The sequence below is a fragment of the Radiomyces spectabilis genome (assembly GCF_025331425.1).
Source record: "Radiomyces spectabilis strain NRRL 2753 chromosome Unknown BYT42scaffold_19, whole genome shotgun sequence".
Classification (NCBI taxonomy): domain Eukaryota; kingdom Fungi; phylum Mucoromycota; class Mucoromycetes; order Mucorales; family Radiomycetaceae; genus Radiomyces; species Radiomyces spectabilis.
Window position 1 is genome coordinate 241,540 of NW_026251944.1, and position 20,821 is coordinate 262,360.

The window sequence follows — 20,821 nt, forward strand, 5'->3', positions numbered from 1 at the left end:
ATCAAGGATAAATATAGCTTGGGATGTGAACAGCTACATTAGATCATAGCGGCAGTGACACTGTATCAACTGCTCTTAAAGCATCACTAAACCCATTTTGTGTCGCTTCACATCGGGACATTTCCAGTTGTAGAGATAATAGTTCAGATGCCCGTCACCGGGACCGAACTTTTGCTCTTCGACGAACAATGAATTATCCATCAGATCTAGTGCATTGAACACATCAAAGTCCAACTGTAAAAAGCAAGATATGAGTAAACCATCGCTCTATACAAATGCCATCAAGTCGGTGATACTTTACCTGTTTGGCGAGAATCAATGCATCCTTCATGAGCTCGTTCAAGCGTTTCTTGATGTACTTCATCGATTCGACCTTGTTTTTCTTGATATCCGATGGAATCTCCATAGCATAATAGAACATGTAAGCTGCATTGAGAGTAGAGTGTTTGGGATTACCAATGACCGAGCTCGGTAAAGTGTAAAAGGAGAAGACATCGGTAATTTTGTGGGTCTCAGCATCCTAAAAGAACAGACTCGTTCCGTAAGCAAGCGGTTTCCATTATCCGCTTGACCATGGGAATGCGCTACTTACTTCGACAACATAACTCCACACAACTTCCTCGTGAGGCAGAATCCAGTGCTTCACGTCGTCATCTGTCTCAAACACAGGTGCGACATCGAACCGTGACATGTAGCTATTCAGCAATGCACGCACTTGAGGTACATCCGCTTCCTTCATTACTCTCAAACCAGGAGTCGATATTTCGGCCGGTAACTTGTAGTGCTTAATCATGCGTGCCAACGTCCACTTGGGAGGCACCCGGGAGAAATTGCATTCAACGAGCTTCTTTGGATTCAAGGAACGATGGTAGTAACTAAATCAGTTGTAAATAAAAATTTGCGCCGTGGTTGGAAACAGTTTGAAATTTATCCATGGAGACAAGATAAAAAAAAAAGTAACTTACCGGCATGTGGAAACAGGTTTGGGAATGACAATACCGGCCGTGTAGGCGGCTTGGAAGATGCCTTCCAAGTGGCTACGACGTGTTACTTCTCGAATCAAGACAGGGGCAAGACGTTTGGAACGAAGCTTCTTATGAACGCACAAGAAATTGATCTCGACCAAAGGCTGCGTACTAACATAAAAACATCATCAGAAGCCATTTTTTCTTCACAACCCCGTCGGTAATCCTTCCCATTCAGGCATCGGCGCAGAAACACTGATATCCACTTACACATCGTATGTTCTAAGATCGGCAGGAATACCACTGATAAAACCTACAAGTTTCTTATTGGACGACACGCGAACACCAACATGCCAAGCTTTCTTCCATTTGGGAGGTTGCAATGCCCTACACAGGTTTGACCTTTAAATATTCATCGAATCTTCCTTTTCCTACGGTTTCCCCGTTATTTACCATTTTAAGAATCGAGCGGAATAGTCAAAACGGAATTGCGCATCATCGTCTTCCACATAATTATAGGTCAAGAGTTCATACAACTCTTTGAGCTGTGGCCCCGAAAAAGAAAATCATGGTTAACGCAGATATTTTGGTTGAATGAAGGGAACAACCGGAACGTACCTCTTTTTCGTTGGTGACATCAACCGAACACCATTCGAATTCTTTGGGCAATGCAGGTGGATCGCGGCTCACTTGATCCACAGGCACCGAAGGTTCGATAGGGCCTACCTCTGTAACCTGTTCGTCTACAATGTTCGTGGCTTTGATTAGCATGCGAGTGGTCCCTGGCAGACAATATCTTAGTTCCAAAAATTCCTAGGTGGGTATTTACCATGCTTCGGCACAGGCTGAGTATTCCAGAATTTGTGATCGCCCATATCCTTCTTTCCGGGAGCTTTCAAAGCACCGGTCTGTTCCATCAAGGCCAACTTTTGCATCATGCTCATGAGCTTGGCTCGCATTTCCGCTTCATTCTTGGCCGACCCTTTGCTGCTGGAAGAACTCTCGCCCTTCATCATATCCTTCACTTCGCTCTTTTGCGCTTTCGCAGCCAGCTTCTCGACTCGAAGAGCCATGTTTTCCAGCTCCTTTTCCGTCACTTCCGGCTTTTTTCCCTCTTGCTTTTTGTCGCTCATACTGAACCTGAGTATTGACCAAATGGAAAGGTGGAATCCCAAAAAAGTTGCAGCGATCCGGCAGCCATTCCGGCGGCGATTTCCTTTATCACGTGACAGTTTCTGTGACATGCTTTTTGTGTGCCTGTCCGGTGGTGACACTTGGCTATGCGATTTGTAGATCACATGATCTACACTAAGTTATCAGGACCTGTTAAACCTTTTTTTTATCTTTCAACCATGCCTCGCTGCCCACTTTCACAAATAGGCGAAACAATCAGCAGCAAGATGCCGTTTGCGCCGGTTGTGGTCAAACAGAGCATCGTCGTCTTTCAAATAAAAATGTGAGTAGAGCTCTTTTTGAAGAAAAGTGGTTGATGATACGACTGGCGTTCTTCTGTAGCATCATTCAATCTGTTTTTTTTTTTTTTGTCAGTTATACTATATATGTCCTTTCATTCTCTTTCAATTTTCAATGAATCGAATAATACATAAGCAGACGTTCTTCGATCTATGAATTCATGCATCAGTAGGGTGACTATTGTTTCATCCATAGGAAATCACATATTTTGGTCTTCAATTTTATCTTTTTTCTTTTCTCTCTCTTGATAAACCATCACTATCATTGTATCAAGATCCCATCCGCATCCATCATCCAGACCACTCTTATCCTGTTTATCTAACTTGGTTAAATCGACTACCATCCTCAAAAAGGTAGGCGTCGAGTGGTCTACTATCGATTTTGCTCCGGCAAAACAGACTTACCTCTCTTACTTTCCATCTCTTCTTTTACCTTCCGGTTTTCTTCGTTTTCTTTCCGCCTGGCAAGTTCTGGACACCACAAGTTGACTTTCTCTCGCCATTCATCCATCCATCTGGCGAAACCAGATGACGTCAAAGGCCATCGTCGGTGGTACTCTCTCTTTTATATCGGACAACGCTTACGTGTCCTCTTCATGTTCCTCTCCTTTGGATTGCTTCTCATGATATGATATTCGAGATGTCTTCCCGATTATTGTATTTTGTACATATTCTTTTCTCAGTCTTTTCCTCTTTTTTTCGCACAGGGTTTTTTAGGAGGTTTCATGACGCGACCATTGTTTTTTTATCATCAGGTCCTTTATTTGTTTTTCTTTCTTTTTATTCGGGAGACTCGCGATATGGAATCCAACTCGAAATTACCGTCACTTCTGGCCACGTCAATATTTTTTGCTTGCTCAAGCTGACACCACCGATCCATCGCTTAACTGTCCCTGGAGCAATTTTATTTACCGCATCGAAGAAGAAGCTTACCTGGCGGTCCGTATTCATCGCTTTTTTTTTTCGGTACACCATTTAAAGGCAAGTCCAATTTCTTTTCCTTTGCGTCATATACTAGTTCAACGTTTTTCAATGTCATATAATCCAAGTCATGCCAAGCGATCAATGGCTATTGAAAACTCGAATAACAAAGGTAAAATATCTTGACGAAATTTAAATCAAATCAAAGAGCTTACTAACTCATTTTTTTTAAATACCCAATATACCCACACATCTTTCTAGATCTACCATAGCCTGGGCGGGATGGAACTGAGGGCGTCAATCAGTGCTGCTGTGCGCGTGTTACAACTCACGTTGCATGGTATTGCCATAAGGTTGTCATTAATATACCACAGTCCGTCAAGAGTTCTCGCCCAGGTTATGCCGTGTATGCGTTAGGCTTTTGTCTGGCGAAAGTCGCTCAATGTGAGAGGGCGGCCTCCGGTGGCAGGCGGCATCCATTGCACAGCGGGTGTACGGCTTGTTGGTATATTATTCGTATGTTACCATACAATAATTCTGCAGTCATTGGCTTTTTTTTCCAGGACTTTCTGCCAACTTTATCCAATAAGACCATGCCACAACGGAGGCGAACGGATCCAATGGGACTGTAGATTTTGTGCAACGCAGCGTAGCAGCTGGTTTAGGAGACATGGAGTGAGATACCTTAATGTAGTGATGCTCCTTGTCAATATCGTACTGCGATGGGGATGGGGCTCCGTAAAAGGCTTCTTGCATATACCATGTTTTTTTATTGGCTCGTGATCTTGCATGGTGCCAACCGATTGGATAAAAGAGGTCTATCCCAGTTGTTTGTACGGCTAGATGAAAAATCGTAATGATGATACATAACCAGAAGTCATCATTCATGCACAGTGCCGAGATCAGTGAATGCAAAAACACAAGTCGCCATTTCCGGGAATTTTTTTGCCTCTTTTTTTTTGTGGAATCTTCTCTACCACGTGTTACTCAAGATCGCTGGCACTCGCAGATGGATTATCCCAAAAAAAAAAAAAAAGCCTTTTTTGTATTTTTGCATTTTCTGTAACATAGGACCGGTCTGGATCCCTCAGAGAAAGTTGGAGACAAAGATAAGAAATTAAGGAAACTTCTTGGCTCGTTTGTCGATCGCAACCAACTACTAATGGATCAACACGAGGTCCATCAAAAAAGAAAAAAAAAGAAAGTGGTGTGTGTCTAGTTGTGATCTTTTACCTAAAAGGATTGATATTAAGCAAAGACATGAAAAGGAAATAACCAGTAGAACACGGTTCATCATGACGCAACCATAACAACCGCCAAAAAAAAAGAACACCACCCCCACAGAGAAAAAAAGGCTTGAGCATCCGATGCCCACGTTGATGCGGTGGTATGATCATACTAAAAATGGTATGTAGAAAAATAAAAATAAAAGAATGATTTCAAAAATGGATCAAGATGACGCTGGACAGAACGATTCCAATGAATGGATAAGGGTATGTTTACCTTGTTCAGGTCGCACCAATGAGATACCTTGGCTTGGTTGGATAACGAGGGACGATGACCTCATTTTCTAGATCTTGGCAGTGTAATTGAGCAATACATATTTATTTGGGTACAGTGATAGAGGGAATCAAAAGATGCGTAGCTTGGCTGCAGGCCTCGGTTTACGTGAAAGGGTGACATGCACGATGAATTAAGTATCTTTTTTTATTAGATCATTCAACGTGCAAAAACGAAATAGACCGTTTCAGTTGATAATAAAAAAAGATAAACAATAAACCTGAATAATATCAAAGCTTGCCTGCATAAGCACACGAAAACACGCACAAAAACAAAAACAAAAAAAAAGGCCTAAGCATCGTCAACCGATCGACGCCATTGGTCGCTTGCACCTTCCTCTTTTTGAACGCCCCCACCCCGCCCCGCTGCAAGCGCTGGGAGCCCAAAGCAGGCTGATGAATTGGATCTGTTTTACAGCTAGGATAATAAACAATAACAGGAACGCTTAGACAATGGAGGTCTACCTCCTTCTCCAGAATTGGCTAGTCTGAGCTGTATCTTTTGATCTGTGTCCCGGGATGCATGGATCTTCTTTTAACCCATTGTTTATTTTCCCTCGCAGTATTCATACATTTGGAAAGTAAGAAGAGGAAAAATCAAATGGCCCAACCTGGGGCAAAAAAAAAAAGAATCAACATCAAAACAAGCGTCGAAAAAAAGAAGTGGGTGCACAAGATTCTGTACCATCAAACATCAATTGATCGGCCTAAAAGGAAAAAAAGTTTAACCTTCTTGCCACATGGCTCGAGATATCCAAGATGATCTTTTTCTAATTTTCTTAATAGAATGATAGAACATAGTACAGGCTAGCCTTTAATATGCAAATAAAATGTACAGCAAGCGTGGGGTGAGCTATATACATATGTAAAATATGGCGATATACATATGCTCTGGAAAAAAACCAACTAGAACAACAACAAGAACCTGAAAGCTCTTATCATTCGATGAATGAAGGGGAAAAAAACTGAACGAATATGGAATATACATAAGATGATAAAAATGCACTTGCTGTAACACACAGTCAGACAGAGACACATACACATACACACACAGAGCGAGAGGAAGGATATGCTAAAAAGAAATAAAAAAGGAAAGATGACCATGGACCTCAGCCTCAAGCTGAAGTGGTGCGAGGCTTTAACAGTGCATCTTGAGGGCACATGGAAGGAACGAAAGGTGGAATGATGGGGCTGGCGGGAAACACTGGATTGAATTCAATTGTACATGGTGTATTGACTGACAACACATCGTAAATATTGCTGAACGAATCGCAAGGCATCGATATATGGGATCGCAATTGTTGTTCCACCAGATAGGCCATTTTCGCATCTTGGGCACATTCGTAATGCAGTGGAGGATGACTGGGAACCGAAGCCATGGACATGGATTGAGCTTGAACGTATTCTTTCCAATCGATATTGTTTTGCCATTCATTGGATGGGGTCGATTGGTTCCAGAAAGTGGTGCTGGTGCTGCTGGTGCTGGTGCTGGCAGTCGGAGTGTCGATGGGAGGTTTGTGCGCGGGCATTAATCCTTCCATGAATTCATCAATCGGCATCTGAAACGTGTGAAGGAAGACTGTCTCCGATTCGGGATGAGCATTGGAGGCATGTTTGGCGAGAAACGTAGGCGAAGCATTGCAAGAAGAGGACAAGGAATAAGCGACGGTGGAAGCGGGAGTGGAAGCAGACATGTCCGAGAACACATCCACATAAGGCTCGGTGTAGGTTGGATCGTCAAGACCACAGTCGTTCACGTTGGGATGGGTCCAGTAGCCCGTGTAATGAGTGCCGGAAGGAAAGCTGGAGGTGGAGTGACCTTGATTGGATCCATACTGAAAGCCATGGCTGCCGGTTCCTTGAACGTCGTTGTCATCGTTATCGCTTGCTTCGGAACTGCTGTAATTGGAATCGTCGTGATCGTTGCCATCGTTATCGTCACTGTGATCACTGTGTCCGTCATTCAATCCATGGACGTGGCGTCGTTTGTGTGTCTTTTTGTGTTGTGCGAGGTTATCCGATCGTGAGAATCGTTTGCCGCAAAGATCGCACAAATAAGGACGTTCCATGGTATGGGTACGTACGTGGCGTTTCAAGTGTTCAAGGCGTTTGAAGACTTTGGCGCATGAATTGAGTGGACATGTGTAGTATCGGGTGTCATCGCGTGTGTCGTTGCGTGAGCTGAAAGGACGATCATAAGGCCACCATACAGTCGACGGGTGAAGGTTTTCTCGATCGGGAACGGATTCCGTACTGGTTCGATTGACCCCGTGCATGGTCCGTCGACGACGTTGTTTGTACATGGGGGAGCCTTCAAAGAGAGCGTATTCACCAAACACCGATGTGGTTCGACTGTCACAGGGCCGACGGGAGGTATCGGACAGGGTCGATGAAGCGGAATGGTAAGACGAAGTGGCGGTAGGCGTCGGGGATGAAGGTGACGAAGCTTGAGAACAAATGGAAACACCGCTGAGACACGCATTGAGTTCGAGATCACTCAATAGATTTTTTCGAAAGTCGTCAAAGATGGATTGGGTGGCATCCAACGAGATGGAAAGCGAAGGTTCAGCAATGGCGTACGAGGTAGGATCTTGACCCAGTTTTTCTCGCTTCAAATCACGCTCGAGAGCATCAAGGAAAAGGCGATCGTGAGGCACCGAATACCAGCGGAACACTTTTTGCTTCTTTTGGGTTCGAATACAGCCATGCTTGTAGAGCAGATCGAGGAACGGCGATTTGGGTTCTTCCAATGTGGCATCAGCGCCCGGCTTCAAGTTGCGGAGATCAGAAAATACGCCTTCTTCAAACTTTTTCAAATTCTTGACAGGCCGACCAAAAAGATGAAAACGCAGTGTAAGGCAGCGAACAATGTCGGTGCCGGAGATAAAGTAATCATGGCTCCATTTCACACAAGACACACTTTCACCCGTAGGAATAGCATGTCGCTTGATCGGGATCTCGTCCACTGGAATATCCCAATTGGCGGGTGCAGTGGCCAAGAACTGTTTAAGCCCGTTCAACAATTGCAAACGAGAACTGATATTTTCCTGTGTAGGAGGAGGTAGGGGTAGCACGGTTTCTTTTACAGGGCTTGTCATGACAATAAAAATAAAATAAAAAAAAGTAACCTTGGTGAGAGATAAAGATACAGATAAGACGGGAAGAAGAAAAACAATAGATGATGGATATGGAAAGCGAAGCGGAAGTAGAACGGAAGCAGAACGGAAGCAGAGCGGAAGTCGAGAAAAAGGAAATAAAAAAAAGAGAAGAGGTTAAATAATAAAGAAGGGGAAAGTGTGAATTAATATGGATTTCTTTTATATTCGCATCTCGAGCAAGATAGACAGAAAAAAATAAAATAAAAAAGAACGACGAATAAAGTTCATGATGGAAAGCAAACAAACCGTCTGCATCTCATCAGTAAAGAGTTTCATTACTTGCCTGAGGTTCCCGCACGTTTGATCTTCTGGGCGTGAGTTCGCCTTGCCTTTTTTGACAAGGCAAGTCGATCACAAAATGTTAGATGCAGTTGTTTTTGGGGGGGACGAAGACGAGGACGAGGAGAGAAGAGCCTTTTTTTTTTTTTACTTTATATTTTTGTGATCCCATAAACAATAAAAAAAAAAAAACTTTATTGTACCCGCAGTCATCGGGTCGTATTGGGTTATTCTTTTTTCGTAGCCTATTCTGCGTCTTTTTCTTTTTTCCTTGGATTCCCCCATCAAACACTTTCCTCCTTTCGTGCAACCCGGTTTTGCGCCCAAGTGTCTCACCTTCAGATATGACGTCAACCCAAATATGGAAATTCCCAATTTTTTTTCCCTTCTGACCAGAGAGGAATTCCCTTGGCAAAAAAAAAAAAGAAAAGAAAAAAAGGCAAGTGAAGCCATTTTTTCTTTGTTCTTTTTTATTGCTTTTTCCTTTTTCTGCCGAGAATAACGATCTTGTCAAAGTTAAAAAAAAGAACAAAGAAAGAAAAGAGAGAGGAGAAAAAAAAATAGACGATGACGCCTTGGATTATTTTTGTGTGTCTCTTTCCTTTGGTTCATCTAGTTTTCTCTTGGCCCAATATGCCGCCGACCAAGGAAACGGAGCCCAAGCTTTTGTATGAACCCAGCGCTCCCGATTACCGGTCTTCAGCCCAGCCTCAATCCTTGTTTGATAAACTAGCGCCCGACACTTCCTTGTCGACCTTTATGGATGTCCTCACCCAAGTCGACTCCATCTTTGCCCTCTTCAACAATTCCCAAATTGATCAACCGTTCACCGTGTTTGCTCCCACCAATGCCGCATTCCGTCGTGGCATGGACGCTGAAGCCAAGCATGACTTGGAACGATTCTTGCGCAGCCACATTGTGCCGTCGGGAGTACTTGATCCGGAAGCATTGCGCAAAGCCGATGAGTTAAACACAATGTTGAAGGATGAAACCATTGCCGTCAAGCATCACTTTCTATCCCGAAAGACCGTCCTTAACGGGGAAGCCGTCGTTGACACCGACCAGCCTATCCGAGCAGCCAATGGTATTGCTTATCGGATCGATCATGTCCTACGCCATGCCTAAATAGGCTACAAAATCATATCACCTCTTCCAAATCAACTTTTTTTTTTGTAAAAATCACCAGTCGAAATGACCTATTTCATTATTATTTTCTCTCAAGTCATCATTCCAACAGAAATACACAGCAATAATTTCAATGATATCATAGTGTCGAGAAAGTTGCTGCGGAAAAAAAAATGTAGCAGATGGTGTTATAAATCAGTGAATATGGATGAAAAGTCTGATTATTTATTCAACGCTTGTCACCATGTTTTTTTTTTTTTTTTGTCATGAGTCTTTGGAGATGATGTTATGAGTAGAAAGAAAGGTTAGTGTGACATGGTCTGTGGGATAAACCCGCCATGTTGTTACTTTGAGTCCGCCGAATCCAGGGTGCACATTGTCCCAAACTTAATGTCTGTTTGTCGTTCCCTCTACATCCATTTGTATCGTACATGTTCTCCTCCCATACCCTACTTGTTCAACCCTGGCTAAAAGACGGATTTACAACGGGCTGACTTCGAGTAGTACACTGAATATCTTTTCCGCATTACGATATCCAACCTCACAATTCCACGCCTCCGTCACTTTGTCAGAACAAGACGTACAATGGAAGGGACGCGGTGACTACCGAACTAAGATGCCAGCGATCAAAGCCATGCATCCTTTGCTTGGCACACATGTATAGAATGATAGGGAAGAAGTGCCTGGTGAGAGGGGTTTACAGATCATGGGAACCGAGTCAACACTTCCGTTGTTGGATATACATTTTTACATTTTCACATGCGAAAACTCAGCAGCATTCAAAATTCTGAAATACCATGTTGCTAGTATGAGTATGTTTAGATGAACTCTATATGATTCTGAAACTTTTTTTAAAAAATACAGTTTTGGGGGGACGCGTACAGCCCAGCAGCCGGAAAAAGGGACAGTAGTATGTGTGTGACACTGTCGGCTTACAGAAGCTTCTGTTTTCAGAGAGACTCCACAGCGAAAAATGAATTATTTTAACCCTCCACACTAGGCTTGTTTTCGTTTTATTGCGAGTCAACAAGTCTTTGCCACAAACGATCGTAATGGGTCACGCTTTTCAATCATTCCTTTTAAGCCGCAGGCCTTGCAACCCGATTATCAAACAAATGGACATGGTGATACTGTCAAACTCGTTTTCGCACCTTCCATTTTGGGCAGTTTCCGCCTTCAGGATGGCGTAGCGGCTGGTTTTTTTTTCTTTGTTGCAACATTCTCTAAATTTGGTATCCATGCCACGTATCTATAGAAAATAAAATACTACGATACACGATGATGTTGCCTACTGATCGGAAGATGGGGTATTCCGGGAAGAGGGGTTGCTTTCTTTGTATGAAAACTGACAAAATGGAGGGAAAACTAAAAAGAAAAAAAACCAGTCTGTGGAGGGACAAAAAAAAACTTTAAAAAAGTCGTCGTTAGTTTGATCGTAACACAATGGGTCAACGGACAATACATGAATCGGCAATTACTTGGATTGGCTAAACCATGGCCTTAAAGGATGTAATCGATGACGAAGTGGTATCATGTGTCTTTTAGTGTAAAACACTAGAAACGGACAATCAAGCTGAGATACGGCTATTCGTGCTTTTATTTCCAGGAACCGCGCTTCTCAACGATGCTCATATATCCATTTTACACATCACAAAATCGTGGCTTGGTATAGGGCCCCCACCCCCAAATTCACATGTGTATTGTACCATCCATCGATTGTTCTCTACAGTATGTTCTGGTTGCAATTGTCGCATCACAATATGGACTTTCTAGAAACGATAAAAGAACCAAAATGACAAACATTGCATGCGACTACATCATACGTGATATGTCTCTTCAAATCCCCAATGACACCGTTTATGCGAATCCTTTTGTATTTTTCATAACCAAACATCATGCTGATGACAACCTGTTGATAGTCTGTCGACAGTTATGGATTTCTCGGTTGAGGTCTTTGGAAGTAGTTTTATTTCGGCGTTCATCCTTTACTGTGGTGGCGCTTGTTATGGCTGCTGAGAGAAACTGGGGAATACAAGGCCTCGTTTTGTTTGCTAAACAGAGAAATAACATACAGTATACCTTCCCTAATTGTGTATTCCCGCCATTGCGGTTTAGATTAAAACGTTTTATGTTTAAAAACACATTGTATTCCCTTGTCTGTCTATGGAAGAGGGCGCAAGTTTTAGAATGAATACATAACAAAACGCGTGGTAGATAATGCGATCGCGATCGGTTGGCATTTCACTTATGCAACCATCCTGGGCATCTTTCTATTTTTTTTTTTTTTTTTTTTTTTTGCTTGCTTTCTTTTTTAACTTGAGCACGAGCTTTTTTTTTGGGGGGGGGGGGTTTGGTGATCCATTCCATCTGGAGTGCCTTGGCCATCTTGCACTGGCACATGTTGAATATCCTAAACTAGGATATGCAGGTAATATAAACTCCTTCCATTGACTTGGCCTCTCCTTCGGGATCTGTTTATATTCATCTACTGCATCTCCTCGCTATCAATAAGGTGGTATAGCGCTTTTGCACTGTTCCTTCCCTTTTTTTTGGCTTTCATCGCTTGGCTTTTTCATATGCCCTTGTCAGGACTTTCCGTGTAACTAGTCACTGAATCCATGTAACGCAAGGCGGTGAAAACTATTTTTTCTTCCTTATCCTTGCATAAACAAAGATGCTGAACCTACAGTAAAGCTGTGGGTAAGTCTCCTATGGTATTTGGTTCATTTCGCCATGATCCTTTAGAACGATACTTACCTCCTAATGGATAGCCTACTCGAGGCACTGCCATCCATCCTTGTATATTCAGACTGCATCCATGTTAAAGAGGCTTCGCCCCCGCTTCATTTATCATAATTAGTTCCTCACATAACAAAGCATGTGCGGTGAAAAGCTCTCTCTTTCGAGGGACCTGGTGTCTGTGACACATATTGTATACCCAACTTGAATTTACACGATCGACTGGTATGTTTTTTAAACGCGCTGTGCCATCCCCTGCTGGGGAGTGGGAGGTTTGCTTGTATGGCTCGTAATGGAGGCCGATTTGTCAACCAAATAATGAACTCTAATTGCTTTGGATAGATGAACATCAAAATATGGTTTGAATCTGGAAAGACTATGTGGAGACCTTAGCATCACATGCAGGAGCTAATCTCATCAATGCTTATCATCACTCACCCCTATCCTTGATATCAGCAAATCATACTGGCACCATTCATTTTCTTGCCTTGTCTGCGGCTTTTCTCCGCTTGACTGGATAACCTATTTGATGGCGCTGCTCAACCATCGCTGAGGGCGAAAGGGAAGGAAAATTACCATGTTTGTATTATGCATCGTTGGGCCTGTTGATTTTGATCTTAATCTTAAAATGAGGTGCTGCAGGTTCTGTATTCGCGTTCCACCACGTTGATTGACTCGCTTGCCCTTGCTACTGCAGTGAAGTAACCAAAATACGCCATTCAAAATGGCGTCGACTTTTTGTGGGTAAAAAAAGGTTGCCCATCTGCAGGATGTACTAATGGCCACATTTGCTTTTTCAGTAACGTCGGTAACGTAGGCATCATCATCACAGAAGACAAAAACCTTCTCAATGTTTATGTATAAGGGTGCATGAACTATCTCAATCCAACATGAACCGGTTGTTGATATAAAAAAAAAAAGGGTCGGGTTCATCTATCATTCTGTGGCTATTAACGACAAGATAAACAAGTTATCGATGGTATTCTTCCCTCAAACTTTTATTTACACATAAAAAAAAAGCAACAAATTTCATCGATTAAGAGAGTCAATATAAAGACGTTACATATACAATTACGAGAGCTGAAAAGCAAGAGACCCAGCGAGCAGATGAAAGAAAAAGAGCAGATTCAGTTAACGAATAGCAACGGGCTTGTTCAGGATGAGCTCATTGAAGACTGAATGACTTCCCCTTCCTTTGGGGTGACGACGATATCGTCGGGTGTATCGGCGGTCAATGCAGGAGACACAGATGTATCTTTTTGCCCTTCTGTTTTCTTGGTAAGGTGTGCAGACAAATCTCTGTTCATGGTAAAACTATTCACTCGGTCTTGTCCTCCGAACACTAGCTTGAGTTTCTCATCGCATAAAATGTATCTTCGGTCCACAGGATCTTGCAGTTCGTGCTCCTTGATATACTTCCACAGTTTTTTTACTAGTTCCGGACGCGATAACTAGTGAAGAAAGAAAAGAAAACGATTAAGCACAACGGCCAAAAAAAAGCAACTCAAAAAAGTGGAGCATGCTTCCTTCTGAAAAAAAAAAAAGGCTCACCTCTGTATCACCGTCCATGACCGCCGATAATGCTGTACTCAGTATGAGTGGTTTATTCAGACCTGTTTTTCTTTTCGGTTTGGGAGGGGCGTTGGGATCTTCCGGTTCTTTGATTTTTTTCTTTTTAGCTTTGGATTTCTTCTTTGGGGGCAAAAGGTCGATGGGCGACCCGTTCTCTAACTCTACGTTCTTCCGCTTTTGTCGATGATCAGGTTTGGCCGGTGCATAAGTATAGTAATTGCGCTGTGGCGGTGGGTAAAATCCATTTTGCATCGATGAAGGAAGAGCGAGATTGGACGGAGTGGAAAGCATGGTAGAAACAGGGGAATAGTAAGGTGGATACGTGGAAGAAGATTGAGGACGATTGTGATAGATTGTGGTAGGCCTGGTGGGGGCCTGCTGGTAAAGGTAATGGGTATAATTGGGAGACGTCTGCACATTCTGTATCGGACGATGAGGATGATGTTGTTGTGGTTGCACTGAATGAGGAGGCGGAGGAGCCGCAGGAGAAGTTTCCGTAGAAAAAATCTGCCACTGCTGCTGTTGCTGTTGCTGGTGCTGTTGCTCTTGATGTTGGTGTTGGTGTTGGTGTTGGTGCGAGTGTGGGTAGTGTTGCTGGTGTTGATGTGGATCTCCGTCTTGTGATGGTTGTGAAAGGGGTGAAGTGGCTGATGGATATCGATGTGAATGGAGAGACTGTTGTTGTGTTTGTTGTTGTTGGTGTTGTGATGATGGCTGGGTCTGTTGTGATTGCTGCTGCTGCTGATGTTGTTGTTGTTGTTGTTGTGAATCTTGAGGTAACGGCAAGTCAAATTGGTATGAATTGAAATCCAGCAAAGCGCCGTCCAAAAAGCCGGTGATGTCCGATGAGCTTGTCCCTATTCCAGAGTCTCTGTTCTGCTGATCACCTTGCGGCACAGCCAAAAGATCATCTTCTAGAAAAGATTGCAGGATATTGGATTCCGCTGACATGATTTTTTCGTGGGGTGAAGATGCTTTATAAATCTGAACCTTCTATGTTGCAACGATCTTTCTTTAGTGGACAAGCCTTTTTCCCTTCTTTTTTTTCTATTTTTCTCTAACCCCGTCGCCTCGCCTATCCTTTTTTTTCAGCTTTTCATGATCTCCATCATTTTAAACACAATACAAGAAAATCAAGTGTAAAAAAGAAATAAAAAAAAAAGAGAGAGAAAAGTAGGCAAATAAAAGAAAAAAAACCAGAACTGATTCTTTCTGTGATGTATTTACTTTACCAAAGTGCATATAACGTAGAGTTCAGAGTGTTGCCGTCATGAACGAGGAAGAGGTGCGGACGGATATGATAATCAACAAATGAGCTGGCCCAGGAATAATAGAAAAATAATGAAAGTAAAAAAAAAGGTGCAAAAGAAAAAAAAAGACAACTTCACTAAAGGGGGAAAAAGGTGAAGAAACAAGCAGAAAAGATGGCACCAAAACCAAAAAGATCACCTGTAGAACAAGTATTGTAAAAATTGAAATCCGTGACTTTATTTTGTTTCGATCGCTTTGATGTTTTTTTGGGGGTGGGGAGGGGGATGAGGCTAACCCAACCATTGAATCGCTAGTGCCTCAAAAGGCGCTCACAGACTTTCTCTTCCACCTTCCTTGTTGGTATCCTTTTTTTTTCTTTGTTTCCTCGCATGTCACTTGTGAGGCTCTTTTTCAGCAACGTCAAAAAGGTCCGCTCTCACCAGAGAGAGCAAACAGGCCCTACCATCACGGCGTCGGGGTTCATATCCATTGGTCCAACTTGAAATTCAGATTGACTCCCGCTGAAATCCGTCAAGCTAGAGAAGCCGTGAATGTTTGATCACGCTTTTTTGTGGGCGGGCCTTGTCATTGCCTCTTTCCTTGGAAATGGTCTAATGTTTTTTTTGCAGGTGAGGACGAAAAATGGAGACCATAAACATTTTCTAGGGTTTCTTGACAGGCCACACGGTTTCTTTGGGTTCAAAGAATCGCATAACGAGATCTTTTTTTTTTCATCACTATTTTTAGCCACATTGAGACATGCATCCTCCTGAGAAGAACAGAAGGATGAGATCACGTTTTGATCAATTGTGCCGTCCAAGTTTGTTTCAATCTTTCCCATTCGGCGCGCCCACCCATGGCACCTTCAAAGTCCGATCTCCATCAGCTATCCATGCATTGGCGCCGTCACGATGTAAGAACACAAAAGAAAACGACGTTTTGGGTATTATACCAGTGACTCGGTTTACTTCAACTTGGCCGTTTGATTATGTCTCCTTAGCCGTCAAAAAGGAACACCTAAGGAGTAGGCAGGAGAGCACTTCACGCGCTCAGTCATGACATCTCGTGTGGATGGCAATAATCCGGTACAGAATGGCAAAATCCCGATAAATTTGTTGACTTCCCTAAAGTCTTTTTCATCTTTCAGTTCATTTTTCTCGGGAACTGAAGAAATAATAATGAAATAAGTTGCAAGGAAGCAAAAATCATGACTTGGTCCTTTATTGGTAGGAGTGGGTGGATCTTCTCATATTACTTTGGCCTTATAGAATGCCTGCGTAATCCTGGAGGGAAAATGCGCTGAAACTGACGACTTTGTTCATCAAAAAGAAGAGGCCATCTTCATGACGATGACTTCTATTTTCAATAAAGTGTATAATAGAGTTGAAATATAGTTTAACTAGCCATGCATTACGTCTGTACCAAAGTTATGTGCACCTGTGTATCCCATCAGCCGATATATGAACACTTGAGAATAAAGATCTCTCTCTAACATTATCTGAGACCTACTTCATGCAGCTATTTCATGCGATGAGTCCACCCTCTTTTATCAACGGATAACTATGAAGTGAAGCGATGCGCGCGTCTTTTTCCTGCTTCATTATTAGACAATAAAGGTTTTAGCTACAGCACGAGGGATCGCCTTTTTTTTTCCATGTCTATAAAATACCACGCATCTTCCTTCCATTTTTTTCTTCCCTTCATCGCACATCTATTTCTTTTTTTTTCTTCGCAAATCCATCCATCGAGCCATATATCCTTTATTGCTTATTTCTATCAAAGTTTGCTCATATCACCTACCTTGTACGTATACCCATGATGACCACAACTGTGATATCAAAACGATTGAACCTTCACAAATAGCTTGCGCGCCGAAAATCCTTCTTTTTTTTTTTTTTTTTTTTTTTTTTTGTGGTCAACAAGGAAACTTTTTTTGGAAGGGAATGTATTTGTGCTCAAGTGCCTTCCTTACATTTTGAATGCTATGCCGAATCACTCACTTGTTGTGTATACTTCTACTGTGTAGTAGTTTCAAATACTGAAGAACAAAGCCCATGCCTTGGCGGTGTGCGGTGGCGGCTCCCGCAATGCGGTGAAAACAGTTTTTTTGTAAGTAAAAACAAAAGAAGAGTAAGTGTGGCTTGTCTATGCATCCATCTTTTTTTTTTGTATGCCCTTGTCCTTTGGTTGTCTCTCTTATTTAATTACTTAAAACAACATTACCTTGCCTCTTTTAAAATTTTTGACTTGTAAAAAATTTTACCCCGATTTTTTCAATTAAACTGTACAGAATGGCCACACCACTTTTTCTTTTCATGACGCCTTGAAGTAGACCAATCATCGTAGTTTTTAAAATGAAAACGACCGATAGCCTGTCCCGAGGTAAACAGCACAACATGTGGCAGCTCTTTTGCAACACAATAGGGACATAAAGCACATGGTGCCCGCCCTGACCACGACGTGTCCGTCTAAAGGTAGTGGCCCAGTTACAGCAGCCAACCATAAAGCACGGATCGACGGCTGACTGCGTTGTCTGAAATAGATCCACCACTGAATAGATGCTTTAGACGGAGGCTTGCAAACGGATGACATCCAAATGTTTAGTGGCTGTCGTGATATCGTAGTGAGTGTCAAGACGCTATGTTTGCCTTTCTTCCTTTTGATGTCTATGTTGAAGCCTTGGCACGCGCATGGCCCATCAACGACGGTTACGAAAAAAAAAAAGCATTGAAGGCCGAAATGGTTAAAATATGTAATCATTCGTGCCCTGCATACCACCCGAGCATGCCACACGAGTTCGTGATGTCACGGTCTTTTGAGAAGGACAATGTTTTTTTTTTTGCTATGTTGGATGGGCATACATCGCATTTTTATTTGATTTCCGGGGATTCCCACTCGCGTGTGTAATTTTCAGATGATGCGAGGGTGGATCACGGGCCAATAATGCATCGGTGCTCAACTCCGAGTTTTTCTTGAACAGCCACTTGTGACTGGGGAATGGTTCGGCCCGGCCTTTATTCCCTATAAAGCTGTCACCGAGTGTCTTCCCTCCGCTTTTCCCTCCCCCATCATCTAGCTAGGCCATGTCACTAATATCCTATCTGGTTGCTTCATTGCCTTCCGCATCCACCTTGCTCCTTTACGGAGCATTGGTCATTGCCGTCGCATTTGCCATCCATATCTTGTCTCAGCTGGTATTGAAAAAACAAAAATATTTGCCAATAGTTTTGATATCAGATGCTTCAGGAACTTATTCATCCCCACACTATCATCTTATTACCTAGATTGTCCCCAGTAATCCCAAACAACCTCCCACTGTGTTTTCATGGATTCCTTTCATGGGAAATGCCATCGAATTTGGCATGTAAGTTTCCGACAAGATCATCCTTTCCACGGAAAATCTTAGGTTGCATCATTGGGCGCTAATTTTTAAACCACCCCACCTCCCCAAACCGTGAAATAGCAATCCTATTGCTTTTCTTGAAAAGTGTCAGGAAAAATATGGCGAAGTATTCACTTTTTACATGGTCGGTCGACGTGTCACGGTTTGCTTGGGTCCCGATGGCAACCAGTTCGTCTTTAACAGCAAACAAAACCTGTCCTCGGCTGCCGAAGCTTACAACGATATGACGAAATACGTGTTTGGTCCCGAAGTCGTGTACGACGCACCCCACAGCGTCTTTATGGAACAGAAAAGGTAAGACATTGCCCTCTTTGAGAAACATGGGTACGCGTCTGTGGAAGTGATTCACCGGGCTGGACATGTAGATTTATCAAGGCCGGTTTGAATTCGGATTGTTTCCGCCAGCATGTACCTATGATTGTACAGGAAGTTCAGGATTTCTTTAAAAAGTTTGATAAGCCTTCGGGTTTCATGGAAGCGTATGAGACCTTTGGCAAGCTGATCATTTGCACTGCTTCCCGTTGTCTGATGGGCAAGGAAATCCGCGCCAACTTGGACGGTGACGTTGCCAAGTTGTATTATGATCTCGATCAAGGATTTCAACCCATCAACTTTATGTTTCCCAACTTACCTTTGCCTTCCTACAAACGCCGTGATATCGCTTGCAAGAAAATGGCCGCTTTGTACTCTAGCATTATTCAACGCCGAAAGAACGAAGGTGACAATGTAAGTTTTACAGCCTCCCCCCCCTCCCCGGAAGTTCGAGATGATCATGAACTTATTCCCTTGGTTGTATCCACAGTCCAATGCGGATCTCCTTCAAGCCCTGATGGATGCCACTTACAAGGATGGTACCTCAATTCCTGATCATCACATTGCTGGTATGATGATTGCTGTTTTGTTTGGTGGTCAGCACACATCCGCTACTACTTCGGCATGGACCATGTTGGAATTGGCAGCTCGTCCAGATCTTATCAAAGCACTTCGTGAAGAACAAATTGAAAAGCTCGGCTCGTTGAAGACTGAATTGACGTTTGAAAACTTGAAAGACCTTCCCTTGTTGGAAAGCGTGGTTCGTGAAACCCTGCGTCTTCATCCTCCGATTTTCCAGATGATGCGTAAAGTTGTCGCCGATAAAATCCTCTATGAAAAGACGGGTCATGAAATCCCAAAGGGTAACTACATCTGTGCTGCTCCCGGTGTCACTCAGATCGATGGTCGATTCTTCAACGAACCCAAGTCGTACAATCCCTACCGTTGGTTGGAAAAGACGGATCCTATCCATTCAATTGAACAAGGCGATGATGCCAATATTGATTACGGTTTTGGTGCGGTCGGTATCTCTTCCAAGAGTCCTTTCTTGCCTTTTGGCGCCGGTCGTCACCGATGCATTGGCGAACAATTCGGCTACCTCCAGATCAAGACGATTATTGCCACTTTTATCCGTATGTTTGATATTGAATTGGAAGCCGGTCAATCGGTACCCAAACCCGATTATACCTCCATGGTCGTGGTGCCGGAACATCCTGCCAAGCTTCACTACACTTGGAGAGAGTAGAGAACGGCCTCCGTCATGGTGCCTTATTTATTGCTAAATAACGTATTTCTTTTCTTTTAATTATCTCACGTATACTGTTTATCTTTCTTCTTTTTAGCAAGATGAAATAAATTTCTGTTTAATACAAAAAAAAAAAAGAGAGGAGGGATAGAATGGGATCATGCTGTTGTGTCCGTCGGGGACAGGTATTGTTGAGTGAAGAGGAATAAGGTGACCAAAAGAGTAACAAGTAAAGTGAAACGCAAAAAACCATAAGCCACTCGGAATAGACCCCGTATCGCGAACATCACCAGGGAAAACAAAGTGTACAAAATCACCAAGATCAGGAAGACCGGCAGAACATTAGGTTGTAATGGCAACGCGATCAGCCACATGTAGTATCGTTGAATAATGTCTGGTGAGTGTTCCCACGCTAATTGGGCTAACCATCGCACGGTATCAAACACCGTTTCCGGCTCAGGAAGCGGGATGTGCCACTGCAACAGTTGCTCATAGCAGTAAATGTAGATTTGGCAAAGGTATTGACTTGTCACCACGTCCATGACCGACAAGCTTTCTGCACCATTGGCGCCCTGAAACTTCTACAAAAAAAATTCCCATGAAAACAGTCCCGAAAACCGCCCATCGTTGTTTCAAGTGGCTCAAGCGATGAGGCAACAGCACCAGCAAATTTCATGCAATCCCTACTCGTTATCAATATAAACACGTTGTTCAGGCAAATGTTCACGCACACATGAAACCCTCTGCAGACGCAGATATTTCATCATCATAGCATCTTTGAATCGCTTTATGATACATTTTGATCCTATCTTGATATCC

The 20,821-nt window shown here is 42.9% G+C and overlaps 8 protein-coding genes across 8 annotated transcripts; 2 read left to right on the top strand and 6 right to left on the bottom strand.

The window, feature by feature from the left end:
- Positions 1-75: 75 nt before the first annotated feature.
- BYT42DRAFT_550319 (acyl-CoA N-acyltransferase) lies at positions 76-2,098 on the bottom strand (the record flags this gene model as incomplete). The annotated part of the gene is made up of 8 exons (XM_051566125.1): positions 76-234; positions 302-520; positions 593-875; positions 966-1,136; positions 1,236-1,352; positions 1,419-1,510; positions 1,584-1,708; positions 1,795-2,098. 8 exons carry the CDS (start codon positions 2,096-2,098, stop codon positions 76-78), a joined length of 1,470 nt encoding a protein of 489 aa, XP_051418171.1.
- A 1,656-nt stretch (positions 2,099-3,754) lies between these two features.
- On the bottom strand, positions 3,755-4,365 carry BYT42DRAFT_590112 (uncharacterized protein). Its single transcript, XM_051570453.1, has one exon. It carries the CDS (start codon positions 4,244-4,246, stop codon positions 3,902-3,904), a length of 345 nt encoding a protein of 114 aa, XP_051418172.1. The 5' UTR covers positions 4,247-4,365; the 3' UTR covers positions 3,755-3,901.
- A 1,346-nt stretch (positions 4,366-5,711) lies between these two features.
- BYT42DRAFT_590114 (STE like transcription factor-domain-containing protein) lies at positions 5,712-8,459 on the bottom strand. Its single transcript, XM_051570454.1, has one exon. The coding sequence runs from the start codon at positions 8,013-8,015 to the stop codon at positions 6,033-6,035; it is 1,983 nt and encodes a 660-aa protein (XP_051418173.1). The 5' UTR covers positions 8,016-8,459; the 3' UTR covers positions 5,712-6,032.
- Positions 8,460-8,779: 320 nt separating this feature from the next.
- BYT42DRAFT_590115 (uncharacterized protein) lies at positions 8,780-9,715 on the top strand. Its single transcript, XM_051570455.1, has one exon. It carries the CDS (start codon positions 8,922-8,924, stop codon positions 9,477-9,479), a length of 558 nt encoding a protein of 185 aa, XP_051418174.1. The 5' UTR covers positions 8,780-8,921; the 3' UTR covers positions 9,480-9,715.
- Positions 9,716-13,372: 3,657 nt separating this feature from the next.
- BYT42DRAFT_506176 (SWIB/MDM2 domain-containing protein) lies at positions 13,373-14,042 on the bottom strand (the record flags this gene model as incomplete). Its single annotated transcript, XM_051565075.1, has 2 exons — positions 13,373-13,669; positions 13,770-14,042. The coding sequence occupies 2 exons, from the start codon at positions 14,040-14,042 to the stop codon at positions 13,373-13,375; spliced, it is 570 nt and encodes a 189-aa protein (XP_051418175.1).
- Positions 14,043-17,213: 3,171 nt separating this feature from the next.
- On the bottom strand, positions 17,214-18,101 carry BYT42DRAFT_590121 (uncharacterized protein). Its single transcript, XM_051570456.1, has one exon. It carries the CDS (start codon positions 17,799-17,801, stop codon positions 17,391-17,393), a length of 411 nt encoding a protein of 136 aa, XP_051418176.1. The 5' UTR covers positions 17,802-18,101; the 3' UTR covers positions 17,214-17,390.
- A 23-nt stretch (positions 18,102-18,124) lies between these two features.
- Positions 18,125-20,002, top strand: BYT42DRAFT_506147 (lanosterol 14-alpha demethylase; the record flags this gene model as incomplete). The annotated part of the gene is made up of 5 exons (XM_051565072.1): positions 18,125-18,235; positions 18,326-18,405; positions 18,505-18,738; positions 18,810-19,170; positions 19,247-20,002. The coding sequence occupies 5 exons, from the start codon at positions 18,125-18,127 to the stop codon at positions 20,000-20,002; spliced, it is 1,542 nt and encodes a 513-aa protein (XP_051418177.1).
- Positions 20,003-20,160: 158 nt separating this feature from the next.
- On the bottom strand, positions 20,161-20,544 carry BYT42DRAFT_506219 (uncharacterized protein; the record flags this gene model as incomplete). The annotated part of the gene is made up of 1 exon (XM_051565078.1): positions 20,161-20,544. The coding sequence occupies one exon, from the start codon at positions 20,542-20,544 to the stop codon at positions 20,161-20,163; it is 384 nt and encodes a 127-aa protein (XP_051418178.1).
- Between the last annotated feature and the right edge of the window lie 277 nt (positions 20,545-20,821).

What these genes read in the sequence shown, in the direction of transcription:
- BYT42DRAFT_590115 (XM_051570455.1), top strand. Translation starts at nt 8,922, where the DNA reads ATGACGCCTTGGATTATTTTTGTGTGTCTCTTTCCTTTGGTTCATCTA.
- BYT42DRAFT_590121 (XM_051570456.1), bottom strand. Translation starts at nt 17,801, where the DNA reads ATGATTACATATTTTAACCATTTCGGCCTTCAATGCTTTTTTTTTTTC.
- BYT42DRAFT_590112 (XM_051570453.1), bottom strand. Translation starts at nt 4,246, where the DNA reads ATGAATGATGACTTCTGGTTATGTATCATCATTACGATTTTTCATCTA.
- BYT42DRAFT_590114 (XM_051570454.1), bottom strand. Translation starts at nt 8,015, where the DNA reads ATGACAAGCCCTGTAAAAGAAACCGTGCTACCCCTACCTCCTCCTACA.